The sequence below is a fragment of the Cucurbita maxima genome, unplaced genomic scaffold (genome assembly GCF_002738345.1).
Source record: "Cucurbita maxima cultivar Rimu unplaced genomic scaffold, Cmax_1.0 Cma_Scf00025, whole genome shotgun sequence".
Taxonomy (NCBI): domain Eukaryota; kingdom Viridiplantae; phylum Streptophyta; class Magnoliopsida; order Cucurbitales; family Cucurbitaceae; genus Cucurbita; species Cucurbita maxima.
The window spans coordinates 1,750,544-1,766,259 of NW_019272041.1; the positions used below are offsets into that span (position 1 = coordinate 1,750,544).

The following is a 15,716-nucleotide window of genomic DNA, read 5'->3' on the forward strand; positions in this document are numbered from 1 at the left end:
ACGTTGGAGTTTTTCAGATTGTCTCCAACGGCTAGAAATGTAGCCGTTGGGCAAGATCCCGCCCCTATATATCTTCCTCTTCATTCCACACCTTCTTTCAACATCCGCCATTGCCAAACCTTCTTCCAGAAAAAGATCAAAGAAATTCATCAATTCTCCATCTCCGAGAAAAAAAAAATGGGTTTCTCCATTAGCGGCCACCCACAATCATCAACCTCAATGAGCCGTTCCCATTACCACACCCATAAGCTCTTCCTCTACACCAATTACATCCTCCTCGGCGCCGCCTCCAGCTGCATTTTCCTCACTCTTTCCCTCCGCCTCCTCCCCTCTCTCTGCGGCCTCTCCCTCATCTTCCTCCACATACTCACCATCGCCGCCGCCGTCTCCGGCTGCGCCATGGCCTCCACCGCCTCGGGTCGTTGGTTCGGCACCCACATGGTGTTCACCGTCCTCACCGCCATATTCCAAGGCTCTGTTGCTGTCCTGGTGTACACCAGAACAGGGGACTTTCTGGGGGAGTTGAAATCGTACGTGAGGGAGGAGGATGGAGCCGTGATCTTGAAATTGGCGGGAGGGTTGAGTGTGGTTATGTTTGTTTTGGAGTGGGTGGTTCTTACATTGGCGTTTTTCTTGAAGTATTATGCGTTTGTTGAAGGCGGTGGGGGGAGTGGGAATGGGGCGGCGGCGATGAGGAGTGCTAAGGTTGAACAGGATGAGGATTTGAAGGACTGGCCTTGGCCGTTTCAAGTTTGATGTGATGGAATGGATTCATTTCTGATTCCACTTTGTTTGGATTTTATATATTTTTTGTGCAATATGTTCACAATTTGTTTCTTAAAATTAACTCTGTAATCTTCAATTTATTGTTTAATGCCATTCTTTCTTGTGTGAATCCTGTCTCTCTTTTTTTAAAAAAACATAATTTGGTGAGCTAAGATTTTATTTATTTATTTATTTATTTTTTTGAGGTAAAGGTGAAAATTTTGATAGATAAGTCACCCATATTGGGTGTTAGGAATAATTACGACTTTCAGTATGATATTATCCACTGAGCATAAGCTCTCATGGCGCTCTGCTTTGAACTTTCTCAGGCCTCGTCACAATAAAAATAGTGTTTCTCACTTATAAACTCATGATATTCTACAAAATTAACCAATATGGAACTCACTCCCAAATAATCCTGATCGAAGTTGAAGTCTTTCCTTGTCCAAAAATCTTCTCTCCTAAAGAGTGATAGGACCAATTCAGTCTAAATTTTGACGGAAGTAAGTTTAGATAAATCTTGTCGTCTCTTCATCTACCTTAATTAATTAATTAATTATTATTATTTTATTCCTTAGTGAGGGAAGCTTATTTAAACAACAAATCTTAGTCTATTTAAAAATAGACAAAAATAAAATAAAACAATGGGCCCAACGGCCCAACGGCCCAATGGCCCAATCCCATTTGATTTTATTTTAAGAAACAAAGATGAAAACAAAACAGAGCGAAGAAAGGATCGTTAAACCCTAAGAGCCGCCTCATTTCTTCGCGCTTTCTCCTCTTCCTCTCAGCAGTTAACTTGGCACCTTCCCGCCGTCTCCTCCGTCGCTCTCGGTGCCACCGTCGACGCCGTACCCCTTCTTCCCATATTTGTCTACCTTTCTTGGTCTCAGGTATTCTTCCTATTTACCCCCTCCCTATCTTTCTCTTTCAAGTTTCATTCCGTTGCAGTGGATAACATCCCAATGGGAACTCATTTGAAATTCTGTTTTGCCCAAGTTTCATTGGTTTGGTTGCTCATTCGTACGATCCGAGGCCGGCGCATTCTATTCTTGTGTTACCTAAAATTGAAATTGGATTGTATATTTTAGAACCCGGCACTGTTTTTAGTTCAATCCTACTTGTTTGTTATTAGTTAATAGTTATATTGGATTATTGTATCTTAGAATCAATGCATCTTTTACATGAGAAAAAGGAATTTTTGTTTCTGAAATTTTTCTTCTTGGGAGGATAAGAATGAAGTTTATCAGATTTATTTTCAATTTTTGTTGCTTATCATGTTGATGGGGTTTTGTTTATATTTGATCTAATACTTCGTCGTTTAACACTAGTTCATTGGCTGTTTACAGTGTGGAAACTCAGAACAATTCCATAATGCAGTCAACCGAAGCCTCCACTTCCATGGAAGTAGAAGCAGTTTCAACTCAACCGAAACCAGTAGTTAGCACATTACCCCCAAAACCTCACTTTGATCCTCTAAAGCCTCACGAGATGAATGATGGTCGAGTTCAGTTCCGAAAGGTCTCTGTTCCTCCGCATCGATATTCTCCGCTCAAGAAAGCATGGATGGAAATTTACACCCCAATTTATGAGCAGATGAAAATTGACATCCGAATGAATCTCAAGGCACGAAAAGTCGAACTTAAAACCAGAGCAGACACGCCTGATATCAGTAACTTACAGAAATGTGCAGATTTTGTCCATGCTTTCATGCTCGGTTTTGATGTGATTGATGCCATTGCACTCCTACGGGTGGATGAACTCTATGTGGAGTCTTTTGAGATTAAAGATGTTAAGACACTTCGAGGCGAGCACTTGTCTCGTGCCATAGGCAGATTGTCTGGTAAAGCTGGTAAGACAAAGTTTGCCATCGAAAACGCCACGAAGACGAGGATAGTTATTGCAGACACAAAGATTCACATATTAGGATCCTTTGCAAATATCAAGATTGCAAGGGATTCTCTTTGCAGCCTCATTTTAGGGTCCCCTGCTGGAAAAGTTTATTCAAAACTGAGAGCAGTCACAGCCAGATTGGCTGAAAGGTTTTGATCTTTCATGATTATTGTAGTTTTCATGAGAAGTTTCTATTGATTACTGATTTTTGCTCACTGGGAAGAGTTTATTGATTATTGAAAAGCTTGTGCATTGAAGTTATGTTCGTGATCCGATTATGAATCAATCTGAAAATGGGTATCAGGTGATTGACGTTTTGCTTGTCGATCGAGGTTCATATGTGTAATAGCTATATTGATTGTGACCTGATTATGAATCAATCTAAAAACGGGTATCAGGTGATTAACATTTCGCCTGTCGATCGTGGTTTATATTTAATAGATATGCTGATTGATTGAAGTTATATTAATATCCATTTGGATCTAATTGTAAAATGTGTTTGCTTTATCAATGGGTTTGTTGGATAATATTTTGTCTTGCTATGTCGCAATTAAGGTGGATGCAGCAAATAGCTATTTGTGGACAAACACTATATAATTTTCATTTATCCAACAAATTAAAATGATACCCTATTTACATTGCATGAGAAACTATTTGAAAATTAGAACTATTTCCCTAAATTAACAGCAATGGAGCTCCTAACATTGTGTTTGCCATCAGACCATGCTAATTCCCCAAACGCATAGCCCTCTTGACTTCCCTTTCCACTTCTCTGCAACACGATCTTGAAGCTCTTCTCTTCATCCATGGCGGTAAATTGCAATGTACTTGGCTCAACCGCGATAGAAACTTCCAAAGGCGCCTTCACTTGAGCAACATACGTCCCTGGACTTCCCACGTTCTTCAACTTTCGATTGATCGTCACAGGGCCTGTTTTCAGATTCGTGACTGAGATCGAAGGGTAATTCAAATCCGTTACTTTGAATGATGGATCGCAGACAAATAACTTGTGGGATAATTTGTTGATTTGTGTTGCATTGTCGCCTCGAGCACACAAGAAATTGAGGTAATCATCTATTGCAATGTCGTAAACGAGGCCAGGATCCATCACACTATTTGGGTCAACATGTCCGTTGCCGTATGCCAATGGAGTCGCTTCGAGTCCGGTAAAGTCTAGGATTGGATTGAAGTTGTTGGCGCTTGTTTTGGCTGTACAGATGAAGTTAATGGAAAGTTGTTTAAATAAAAAAAACAACCATTTACTACATAGACACGTTTTTCTATTTGATTATGTGATAGAACCTGTGGTCATGATTGCAGATTTAATGGCAGCCGGACTCCATTTAGGATATCGAGATTTGAGAAGGCCTACAATGCCAGCAACATGGGGGCAAGCCATGGATGTGCCAGAATCTACCTTAAAAGGAGCTCGACGATCGTCAACCTGTAATTCTATTAGTGGTATTTCATCCGGGTAAGCCGCTATTATATTCACACCTGGTGCTGTAATGTCAGGCTGAAAAAAAAAAAAACTCTAAGTTGGCATAAATTTAACCTAAAAAACTCTTCGAAAAAAACTAAAAAACTAACTGTTAAACGAACACGACTCTCCACAATGGTATGATATTGTCCACTTTGAGCATAAGCTCTAATTACTTTGCTTTGACTTCTCCAAAAGGCCTCATACCAATGGAGAGAGTATTTCTTAATTATAAACCCATAATCATTTTCTCAATTAACCAACGTGGGACTTTCATCCGACACCAACCTTAAGGATGGACCCCTCGATTGTACTGGGGCCTCTCGATGAGAAATCTGCCATTACTGGCGATGGATTTACATCTAATTCTGTCTTCACTGAACTGATGCAAGCCATTGGTGTCCTGATCAAAGTTTATGTCAATATGCTTCAAAACTTGTAGTAAAAACAATACATTTAATGAACAATCTTGAGCAACAATACTTCGTAGATTTGATGTAATGGAAGATGGATATGCCGTCATTGAAGGTTACATGGGAAGCTGGGAGGAGATGCAGATCAGTGGCAATGGCATCCCCATTGTCCTTATCGTTAACCAAAATCATGCCAGCAGCCCCTGCTTGGGCCACTACATAGCCCTTTGACACTCTTGAAATGACCCCTCGAAGGCAAACCACAATTTTCCCTGCCAGCTTTGTGGGATCAAGCGATCTCTCATTACAAACTTCCCTGCAATAACATATACATTGTTTGAAGTGTTCATTAGAAATGGGTATGCATTAGATATACTCACGCATCACTGCTAGAGGCATTGTTGGCTTTGGCATCCACAGCATTGATTAAAGGATAGAACTTGTTGAATGCCAATGCTTTAGAAGAAAAGCTTGTTCCCTTGAGTTTCTTCTTGTTTCCCAGGACGACGAAGTTTGTGAAATCACGATCGATGGTACTAGCTCCAACGGTTAGAACCCATGGCGATACGTTTGATACGGTCGCCGGAGTCGGTCCAAAGTTCCCAGCGGAGCAAACAACAACAATGCCATGTTGAACTGCATGGAAGGCTCCTACAGAGAGTGCATCTCTAAGAAACTCTTTCGGCTCTCCACCGATGGAAACCGAGATAACGTCGACGCCATCGCTGATTGCAGCGTCATAGGCAGCTAAGGCATTTGGATCCAAACACTGACGACCTTCTACTGGCCAACATACCTTGTAGGAAGCGATGCGGGCTCGAGGTGAACCTCCTTTGGCAGTGCCATTGGCCATGTCAAAGACATTAGCTCCAGATACGAAATTGCCTCCAGCTATGGATAAAGTGTGGGTTCCATGGCCTTCTTGGTCTCTAGGAGAATTGAAGGTAGCATTGAGGTTACCATAGCCTTTGTTGAAGAATCTTGCTCCAATCAACTTCTTGTTGCAATGGAAGTTGGGATCTGAGTCACTTTGACAAGTTCCCTTCCACCTCGAGGGGATAGGACCATACCCTTCATCACTAAAGCTCTTAGCTTCTGGCCAAACACCTGTATCCCAATTACATTGAAAAGTATGAAAGAAGAACATAACTGTGAGATCCCATATCGGTTAAAGAGGAGAACGAAACATTTTTTATAAGGGTGTGGAAACCTCTTCTTAGCATATGTGTTTTAAAAACCTTGAGGGGAAGCAAAGTGAAAACCCAAATAGGACATTAACGATTAGTCGTGGGTTTGAGTCATTACAAATGGTATTAGTGCCAGACACCAGACAATGTGTTAGCAAGGAAGCTGATCCCTAAAAGGGGAGACACGAGGCGGTATGCCAGCAAAGACACTGGGCCCCAAAGGAGGTGGATTGGGGGATCTCACATTAATTGGAGAAGGGAACGAGTGCCAGCGAGACGCTGGCCCCAAAGGGGTGAAAATCTCTCCCTAACAAACTGATTTTAAAAACTTAGAGGGGCAGCTCGAAGGAAAAACCCAAATAAGACAATATCTGCTAGTGGTGAGTTTGAGTCATTGCAATAACATAACAAAATGAGTAAAAGAGTGATTTGAAGGGGAAGAATAGAAGAAACCTGAGTCAAAGTTAGCTATGATTGTATCACCACCAAATCGAGCGATGTTCCAAATGGAGGTCGAAGGAATTCCTTCATGTTTTTCCATTCCGAGAAAGTTCCATGATCTTGTCGTGTGCAATGTTCTTGCTTGACATTCAAAAACTGAAACGACATCTGGAAATTCTGCCATGTTTTTGAAGAACATCATCTTTGAGTTTCTTTAAACAACAAAAACGAAAACATATCGACTTGTTTATAAATGTATGAACAATTTACTTGCAAGTTCTGATACTTGGTTTTCATCAAGCATGGCAGCAAAGCCATTGATGTGTCTGTTGTATGAGTGAGAAATTGCTTCTTCGGCTATGTTCTTGCTACATGAACAACAACAAAAATAATTAGCTAAAACAACGTTAAATTATCTTTAGAATGTTAGAGATGATTACCTTCCCGACACTAATTCCAATAAATTATAATGAGACTCTGTTACACGTTGATGATGCAACGAAGAGGTACTCGAACCATGAGAAAGTGATCCCAGATACACAATGTAAGACTAGACGAGTAAAAAAGAAAATCCGATAAATCAAAAAGTGAATATTCCAAATGAGAATCGAACAATAATGATAGAACGGGTAGATTGCTTGCCTTTTTGGTGGCAATGGTGCATGTTTGGAAGAGCATGAGAAGAAAGAGTATGAAAAGCAACGGAGAAGGATGGAAGGCATTCATGACTCTTGTTTGGTTTGATTCATTTCAACATTTTTACTTCCATAATATAGCATTGTAATCCCTAATTATACCAGTGGTTAAGCTAATCACAATAATTTTCTTTTGCTTTGTTAAAAAAAGCAATTTCCTTTTTTACAAATTGGGTAATAAAAGTAAATAATTAAAAGTGTCGTCCAACCAAAATTTAAGGTAAAAAAAAACCGTTCAAAAGAAGCTTTGAAAATAAAGGATGGTATTTTTAGGGTTATTTAATAGTCGTACCCATGCGTACACTCGACGCACAAAGTCTAGTTCAATTTAGGCTTGACCCCAGCCTAGATGGCTCTCGAGTTTGGGTTCATTTGATCCAACCCATTTTATTCTTTATGAAAATCAACCTTGGCTCATGAAGTTTGATTCGATTTTAGTACGATCCCACCAAGATGGTCCTTAGGTTTAGGTGAGTCACGTCGATCCAGTTTTTCTGTTTGAAATGTCCGAGGATTAACCAAATATGTTTGGTTCTTGGTTAAGGTTAGCCCCTGCTGGCTTTGCATTATGTTGGGCACGGTCGGGTTGAACGGCTATTCGGGTCCAACTAGAGGTGTTGAACTGCTATTCGATTGACTCGTGTCCAGTTTTATGACATTGAAGATAGGTATTTTTCTATTCAAAACAAGTTCGCTTACATTATCATGATTTGAATATGCAAAGTTGGAAGACTCCTACAAATTTGCTGAGCTTTGAAATTTACACGCTTGCTTATAAAAACTAAAGAGTCAAATAGGTACGGAAAGCTATGTGCAGCAACTCTCCCACGCCTACATAAAAGTATAACAAAACCAAAGAAGTTTGATGATAATAATTATCTTAATTTTTTATTTTTTATTTTAAATAATATTAATTTTTTTACATAAAAAAAAAAAAAAACAAAAACCATTTTTACCTCTTATTTATTAGATTATATCAATTTTTGTTCTAGAAATTAGAAAATTGTGGTAATATTAAGTTCTTAAAAAAATATCCTCGATTTTAAGAATTTTTTAAATGATATTAAAGCTTAATTTAATTGAAGTTTTTTAATTTTGACAAGATTATTCTATGGTAAATTTGTACATTTTGTGAAAAATTTAATTTTGTTGAAATTACTCGATCTATATATATATATATATATATATATATATATTTTTTTTTTTTTTTTTTTTTTTTTTTTTTTTTTTTTTTTTTTTTTTTTTTTTTTTTTTTTTTTTTTTTTTTTTTTTTTTTTTTTTTTGTTAAGATTGGTGGNTAAATTAGCTGGAACTAAATATTAGATAAAAATTACAATATTTATCTAAATTTAGAGTCTTATTTAATGAAATTTAAGGTTAAAGATGAAAATTAATATAACTTAATTTTGACTTGCTGAGTTTTAAAAATTTTAAAAATAATCTATCATTATTTTTAGAATTTGCCTAAAAATTTAAATATTTAAAATGAAATAGGGAAGAAAAAAATTAATGCAATTTTAAAAAATGAAAGTATTAAGAAGTTATCTTCCGTAACTCTTGACTATTTATTTTTAATAATTTATTGCATACTTAAATTTTTTTCTCATTGAGCTTGAAAGAACTAATTTTACCTAACATTTATCTATCTTGCATTTTGCATTAATTAAATTTCTTTCAATGGCGTATACAAAAAGATCATTAATCAGAGTAATTGAACCTAGAAACAGTTTAATCAAACTCAAATCTCTCTTACAATGACCGAACTAAAAGAACGGAAAGTTTATTGAGTCTATCCTAATCTCTTATCAAATTAGCCTATGCGTTTATGCAAATTACAAACTAAACAATTTGTTCAAAATGTATTTCAACCGAATTCATATATGTTATCGTCAAAAGCAGAGAAAATGTATCATATTAACGGGGGAGGAAGAACAATCAAAATGCCTGTTCTAATTAGAAGAAACAAACAAAACAATTACGAGAAACTATATGCATAATGAAGCAATACCAAAGCATTAAGGAGAGGAAAAAAAAAAAAAAAAAAAAAGGAAGCGAAGATCCACAGAAGCAAAAACCTAGAAGCGACGAGGAGGCGCAGCGAAGAAAGGTCTTCCACCGCCGCAGAGACCTCCATCGCAGAAATCGACCTTATCCTTAATCTTATGGAATCCGTCTTTAAAAACTCCGAAACCGAAGAGCAATCCGATGGCGACGGCCACCAGAACTAGGCAAGAGCAGAACATGCACACCTTTCCAAAGCAGCACATCGTCGCAGAGGCCGGATCTTGCTCGTTGCTGTGAATTTGTGGCTGGAAATGGCGAGGGAGAGAAAGAGGAGGGAGGAAGGAAGGAAGATGGAGGTGGTTTTTAAGGCGATGGCGGCTGTGGAGAGGCTTGAAATGAAGGCAACAGTTTCCGGAAAGCGTTAGGGATTTGGTTTTGGTTGGGGAAGAAAAAGGGGAAAAGGAGTTGTTCTTTCGGAGGAGGAGGGGAGGAAGACGTGGCCGTTGGATTAGGTGGAGCTGTTTGGTGGGAGGGCACCATCAGATTCAACTCCCCTCTAAAATAAAAACTCTTCTAATTAAATTCCTTTTTTTTTTTTTTTTATAATTAATAAAAATACCCCAAAATGACTCAATAATATCTTTAAATTTTTATAATTTATAATTATTTATAATTAATTTTAGATGAAAATGATTAGTATTTTATTTTATAAAAAATAAAGTTTATAAAATTTTATTAAAATCCTTCAAAGTTTTTAAAATATTTAAAAATATTTTTATCGTTTTAGCCCATTAATTTATGAAAATCAACTATTTATATCTCATAAATCATTTTTAAAATGCTTAAATTAGTTTTTTTTTTTTTTTTACATATTTCAAAGGTTTTTTATACTAAATTTTGTTTGATTGGCTATAATTATAAATTTAAATTTGCATTTAAAACTCTATAATTAACTATTACGACGGCCCATCACCCGTGATGGTGGTTGGTGTTGTCCCTAGCGATACTTACTGGAGGTGGTAACAAGAATTATTGTCGACAATGTCATTGAATGTGTCACCTTAGTGGTTGCTGGAGATGGGCACTAATGGTGGGTATGTGATGGTCACCAGTAGTGGTCATCAAATATGGTTATTAGCAATGGGTGCACGATGGTTTAACAATTGTGGTTGCCATGGTCGATGATAGGTGCGTGGTTGTCACCAGAATTATCTTCACACACGACCTTTAGTAGTGGGTGCACGGTGGCAGTCGATGAATATTGAAATGATGGTTATTAGAGATGGTCACTACCGAAGGGTGTATTATGGTCTTTGTAGGTGGGTATGTGGTGGTCGCTAAAGATGGTCATCAGAGTAATTGACGAACGATATCGATAGTCGCTACTGGTGGGTGATGATTGTCAACGATGGAGATGGTATGTGAGGATATTTTAAATACTTTTCTAAAATTTGATGGTTAGTGTTTCATTCAAAATAAATTATTTGAATCATGCCAAAAGCTGTGAGGATTAACTATCCAATTTTTAATAATAATTTTGATAATTTTATTTATAGTTTAATATTATTCCTTATATGAAAATTTAAATTTATTAGTGCAATTGTATTCAAGTAATATTACTGATACAGTCCATTTTATAATAGTTATAAATATTTTGATCCAAATTCTTTATATAGAGACATATGTGTGACGTATTCCATACAACGAGTTTGTATAAAACTAAATTATAAATTTCTTTTAAATTTTTGTATTCTCTGTTCGAGGAAGATGTTCGAGTTATAACGATAAATATTTTATAGAGTAGATCTCAATAAATTTTTGTGAGTAATTATTACTTAACTTTTAATTATTTTATTTAAATTTAAATAAATTGAAATTAACTAAAAATTTATTTCTAAATTATTTACTTGGATAAAATGTTGTTCTTAAAAAAATAATTTTCAAATATTAATCTTAAATTAAGAACAAAAGTCTTTCATTTATAATAAAAAATTGATACATACACACATCATGGAGAGAAAAAAAATTCGACTTATTAATATCATTAAAATACTTATGTGGAAATATCCACTTATTAAATTAATTCCAACGTCTTAATTCATGCATGATTTTGATATTTGTTCATAAATATATATAGAAAAGAGTTCATACGTCAATAAATATTATTTTAATTTGGAGAAAATAATTAATTATAGAAGAGCCGTTTTGATTCCAAAGAGCAATGGAATCGATTTTTTTAATATTATTTGGGGGCAAAATAAAATAATAAGTATTTAAGAAGTTTTAAATTTTGTATGTAATAAATTTAATTTTAAAAAATCAAATGATTAATTACATTTGAATTATAAATTTAATAGAACTTAAAAAAATTAAATATTTTTAGATAATTAAAAAATAAATAAATTTGTAAGGGATTTTCATTATCATTTTTTCATGTCCATCTTCATCAGGTATATAATTCGGGTCTCGCCGGTGCTTCGCTCTTCACTTTTTTTCTGGGTTTCTTAAGATTACCGGATTCGATACCTCTATTTCTCCCATTTCTTTCTTGTTTTTTTTTTTCTCTCTTTTTCAGATCGTTCTCTGTTTCTGTTGTTCAGATTCTTTTCACTCCGAAAATTGATCCCAAAATCATCCTGATTGATCTGAAATCCACGAGTTGCAGATCTGGGTTTTGCCGAATTGAGCTGATTCTTCATGGCTTCCCCTGGGAATCCAAACCCAAATCCAGCGAATCCGCCATTTGATGTGCAGAAATTCTTTAAACCCACCATTACAAACCCTACGCCGACGTCCCAAAACCCTACCCTCATCAATTCACCTCAATTTCCGCCTCCTTCTTCCTCTTTTCCGCCCCCTACTGGCCCTTTCTCTTACCCACTTCAGAACGCCCCATTTCATCACCCCTACCATTCTCCTCACCATCCCAATCAAGTTCCGTACTCTCAGGACCAGTTCTCTAATCTTCACCATCAGCGGTCTCTTTCCTACCCCACTCCGCCGCTTCAGCCTTCTCCTCCTCCGGTCAATATGGTTGTTCCTCAGAACAATCCGGCTCAGAGCTCCGGTGCTCGGATAATGGCGATGATTAGAGCCCCTGGCTCTAATCTTGATCAACTTCCTCAGCCTTCTGCTCCGATGCTGTCCTCTTCATCGGGCGTTCCTGAATCTCCAGCACCTCCTAATGTTCCCATCATGACTACCATTCCAACGATACAGGGGGTCAATCCTGGCATTTCTCCTACTGGGCCGGTTCGAATGCCCAGCAGTAAGCTTCCTAAAGGGCGGCATTTGGTTGGTGATCATGTGGTGTATGATGTGAACGTTCGGTTACAAGGAGAGATCCAGCCACAGCTCGAAGTCACGCCAATAACCAAGTATGGTTCAGATCCTCAGCTTGTGTTGGGGCGTCAAATTGCGGTCAACAAGGCATATATATGCTATGGTTTGAAACAAGGGAACATTCGAGTTCTTAATATCAATACTGCGCTAAGATCATTGTTTCGAGGCCATGAGAAGGTTTGGCTTACAACTTCTTTTTCTTCTTTTAATTTGAATGAATTTCTTTGTTTTTTTTTTTTTTTATTATTCATTGTTTTGCATCCTAATACTTGGCTCATTATAATAGTTACTTGTTAATTTTTGCTGTGGAAACAAGAATTTCATTTGATGTATGGAGTTTTACCAAAAGGCAACCTGCAAGAGCTCACGAGAAGGGCTCCAATTGGAGTTAAATAGAGTACATAGATACAAAATGGTTTGACCAAGAGCTCCAAAAGAAGCTGCCGAAGCTATATTTTTCATAACGTTTGAAGTATCTTCATAATCTTTGTAAATAACATCCTATTTCTTTCGAGCTTACCACTCACAGAATAGCTCTAGAGGCAGTAAGCCAAAGTGGTCTGAAGGAGGGCTCTTTATCTTCCTTGGAAATTTGTATTATCGAAGAGCCTTCTCCATTTCTTAGGAGAGATATTAGTCATAGCAAACTTCTGGAGAAGATATTTTCAGGAAAAAGCTTCGTGAAGGTTCCAACTTCCAGATGATTTTATCTTCATCACTACTCAATAAAGCATTTACCTGTATCTCTAAAAGAACTGTTGCTGTACAATCCTCAGCCTCCTCTTCTTTTAAGTTTCCTCAATATTAGATACCAAGCGTTTGAGTATTGATCCCAACACTTGTCCAGCAAATGTGATTTGATTTTCTGTTATAGGCTTATAATATCACACATCTGTGGGGAAGTTGTCACTTGAGACCTCACCAGGATCCTATTGTCTTCACTCTACCCCAAACGTAACTATATCTCCTTTACCATTGAAAGTGACATTGTTTGCTAAATTGACAAGGAATTTTGATATTTGCATCTGAGGATTGGAGCTTCTAGCCCTGTTTCTCTTGGCAACCAATGATCCAAAATATTTACCGAACTTTCACTTTTTATCATTTCATGCCATTGGGAGTCAACCTTCAAGGAGTGCCTCAAAGACATTTGTGAGAATATGGTCATTTTCTTCTAGTCATATTTCCTATGTGGAACCTTTTGTAGGCTGATTTTAGAGGAAGAGCAATAAGAGCAACAATATTCAACTTGTCATGGCTATTATAGCCCCAATTTGCCCCTTGCTTGATGAGATTTTTAAAAATCTTATCAATCTCTTTAGTGATGCAGCTAGGAACCTCAAAAGCGGATAAGTAATAAGTCGGAAAGCTAGCAAGGATGATTCTGTTTGATGTAAGTCTTTCTTCTTTAGATGTGAGAATTTTCATCTAGTTTAAAATGATTCTTTTAGTTTTTTTCAACAACTAAGGTAAAAAAATTTCTTGTTTGTTGATTTCCCTCAAAGGTAGTCCCAGTTGAGAGGCCATGCACCTAAAAGTAGGAGAAGAATAGTTAGCCACCATAGCAACCTTCTTTTCATTCCATCAATGAAAAGCTTTGTTTCTTGTCCCAAAAAAAGAAGAAAAAAAAAAAAGAAGAAACTTCGTGGACTTGCTAATCGTTGTTTAAAAATTGCATAAAATTTCTTCCTCTAACTTGAGACAAAAGGAGCAAGATAAGGAAGGATGATATGAGTTACCAACACTTATTTGAATCTAATGCCAGCGAGATTTTAAGTACTCATTTAGGATTCACCCTTGAACTTCTTCATTTGTATTAACACCTCCCAGCTAAATATTCCCGAGGATATGTTGGGATAATAGCTTTCTATTTCTTCTTTGAAAAGGGCTCTGAAAATTTAGTTCTTAGGTTTATTATCTTATCATATACTTGAATAAAGATTTAAATTTTGGTTTGCTTGTTTTAGAAGTGACAAATTTAAAGTTAGCCCCATAGGAAAGATACAAATCAAAAAACATAATCAATAATGAATAAAATTGCCCATTCTTTCATTTTTTTTCATGAGGAGCCTATTGAAGGTTTGAATCCTATTCGAATCAGCTGAATGCAACATTTTCTTAATGGTAAAAATCTTGCTTGTTTAATTGAAATGTTTGGGGAAATCTTCTTGCTTTCTGGTTATAATCTTAACATTTTTTTGGCCATGTGAAAAAGTTTTTTTAATCCTCTTGGCTTGGGGAACTCTCCCCCTCTTTTTGTATGAAAAGTGAGTTTATAACTGAAATCACTGAGCCAGGTTTGAATGGTGCAAATGAGAGTCTGGGTTCCCTCTTATGAAAAAAAGAAGGTTTAATCCTACTTTTGATGTTACTTTCCATCCCTCTCCTCTTTCGACCACTTGAAAGGAGCAATATATATAGATATTTTTTTATCACTTTTAATTTTAATGCAACTAGTGAAAAGGTTCACTATACTGTGCCTTGTGACTGTTATCCATATTCAGGCTGCTTTCTCTATGTAATCTAGTAACCCATCATTGGCCTCACCTGCCTAGAATGATCCATCAGAATTTTTGTTTTATTAGCAGGCCAGAACACACCACCCTCCATAGTTCTTTTGAACTAACTTGTGTGATTATTGTTTAGCCGTTAAACATTTTTCCTCTCCCATTCCTAATTACAACCCCCTTTAGCTGTTAACTATTAAGCCACAAGCCTACATTAACCCCAACTCCCATGAAGTCCCTTCTCGGTGATCTGTACACTATCTTGTCCTTTGTAAAATGAAGAATAGAACCTTTAAGTGGTCCAACAATGGTATTAGAGAGCTAGTGAATCTACAATTCACCATCTATTATGGCGTAGCATTTTTGAGAGTTGTAAACAACAATGCTTGATACTTAGTATGTGTACCAATTATCTTCCTTTGGCTTCATATAAGTGCAGTCTGTTTTATACTATAGTCCACATATGATTAAAATGTCTCTCTAGCATTCTCTTAGAATCACATTTCAATGTAGTATAAGGTGATAATTATTCCTTGGTTTGGTATTTTTTGAAACTATTGGGTTTTTTTTTTTTCAAAAATAAATTCTTACATCCATGAGTGTCCGGGCTAGCATGCATGCCACATTGACTATTTTCAGGTGAGAATTGTCTGTCCCTAACTTATATCCACCACCAAGCCAACCTAGGGTGGTTTTGAAATTATTGTTATTGTTCTTACATTTTACATTTGTGTTCATTCTTATCATTTATATGGGTTATGGTTAATTTCGACTAGTAATATCCTCTTTTTGACTCACCTTCCTTCCCTCTTAATTTTTCAATGATGTCTTATTCATGCAGAGGGTCACTGACATGGCATTCTTCGCAGAAGATGTTCACCTTTTGGCTAGGTAATTATTCACTGCCTCCTAAATTTAACTGTTTTTTCTGCCTGGCCTTCTTATTTTGCCCTCTCCATGTTCTTTTTTTTTTTTTTTTTTTTTTTTTT

At 36.5% G+C, this 15,716-nt stretch overlaps 4 protein-coding genes across 7 annotated transcripts in view; 3 read left to right on the plus strand and 1 right to left on the minus strand.

The window, feature by feature from the left end:
- The first annotated feature begins 97 nt into the window (after positions 1–97).
- On the plus strand, positions 98–910 carry LOC111498512. The gene has a single exon (XM_023149800.1). The coding sequence runs from the start codon at positions 178–180 to the stop codon at positions 754–756; it is 579 nt and encodes a 192-aa protein (XP_023005568.1). The 5' UTR covers positions 98–177; the 3' UTR covers positions 757–910.
- Positions 911–1,469: 559 nt separating this feature from the next.
- Positions 1,470–3,072, plus strand: LOC111498497 (RNA-binding protein pno1-like). Of its 3 annotated transcripts, none has more exons than XM_023149767.1 (2): positions 1,470–1,658; positions 2,115–3,072. In XM_023149767.1, the coding sequence occupies exon 2, from the start codon at positions 2,140–2,142 to the stop codon at positions 2,812–2,814; it is 675 nt and encodes a 224-aa protein (XP_023005535.1). In that variant the 5' UTR covers positions 1,470–1,658; positions 2,115–2,139; the 3' UTR covers positions 2,815–3,072. The 3 variants fall into 3 exon arrangements, with proteins under 3 accessions (XP_023005535.1, XP_023005536.1, XP_023005537.1); XM_023149768.1 differs by having other exon boundaries at positions 1,471–1,658; positions 2,128–3,072; XM_023149769.1 differs by having other exon boundaries at positions 1,476–1,658; positions 2,146–3,072.
- Positions 3,073–3,325: 253 nt separating this feature from the next.
- On the minus strand, positions 3,326–6,905 carry LOC111498350 (subtilisin-like protease SBT5.3). The gene is made up of 9 exons (XM_023149548.1): positions 6,822–6,905; positions 6,620–6,729; positions 6,450–6,547; positions 6,192–6,356; positions 4,932–5,658; positions 4,622–4,867; positions 4,427–4,541; positions 3,961–4,174; positions 3,326–3,867 (listed from the first exon to the last, which is right to left on the minus strand). The coding sequence occupies exons 1-9, from the start codon at positions 6,903–6,905 to the stop codon at positions 3,326–3,328; spliced, it is 2,301 nt and encodes a 766-aa protein (XP_023005316.1).
- Positions 6,906–11,266: 4,361 nt separating this feature from the next.
- Positions 11,267–15,716, plus strand: part of LOC111498323 (enhancer of mRNA-decapping protein 4-like) — a 12,337-nt gene continuing 7,887 nt past the window's right edge. Inside the window, exons 1-3 of one of the 2 annotated variants that reach the window (XM_023149486.1) lie at positions 11,267–11,328; positions 11,479–12,397; positions 15,569–15,618. In XM_023149486.1, coding sequence (XP_023005254.1) covers positions 11,576–12,397; positions 15,569–15,618 — 872 coding nt within the window. In that variant the 5' untranslated portion in view covers positions 11,267–11,328; positions 11,479–11,575. Of the gene's footprint in view, positions 11,329–11,478; positions 12,398–15,568; positions 15,619–15,716 lie in introns of those variants that run through there. The other variant, XM_023149488.1, reaches the window with a different exon arrangement.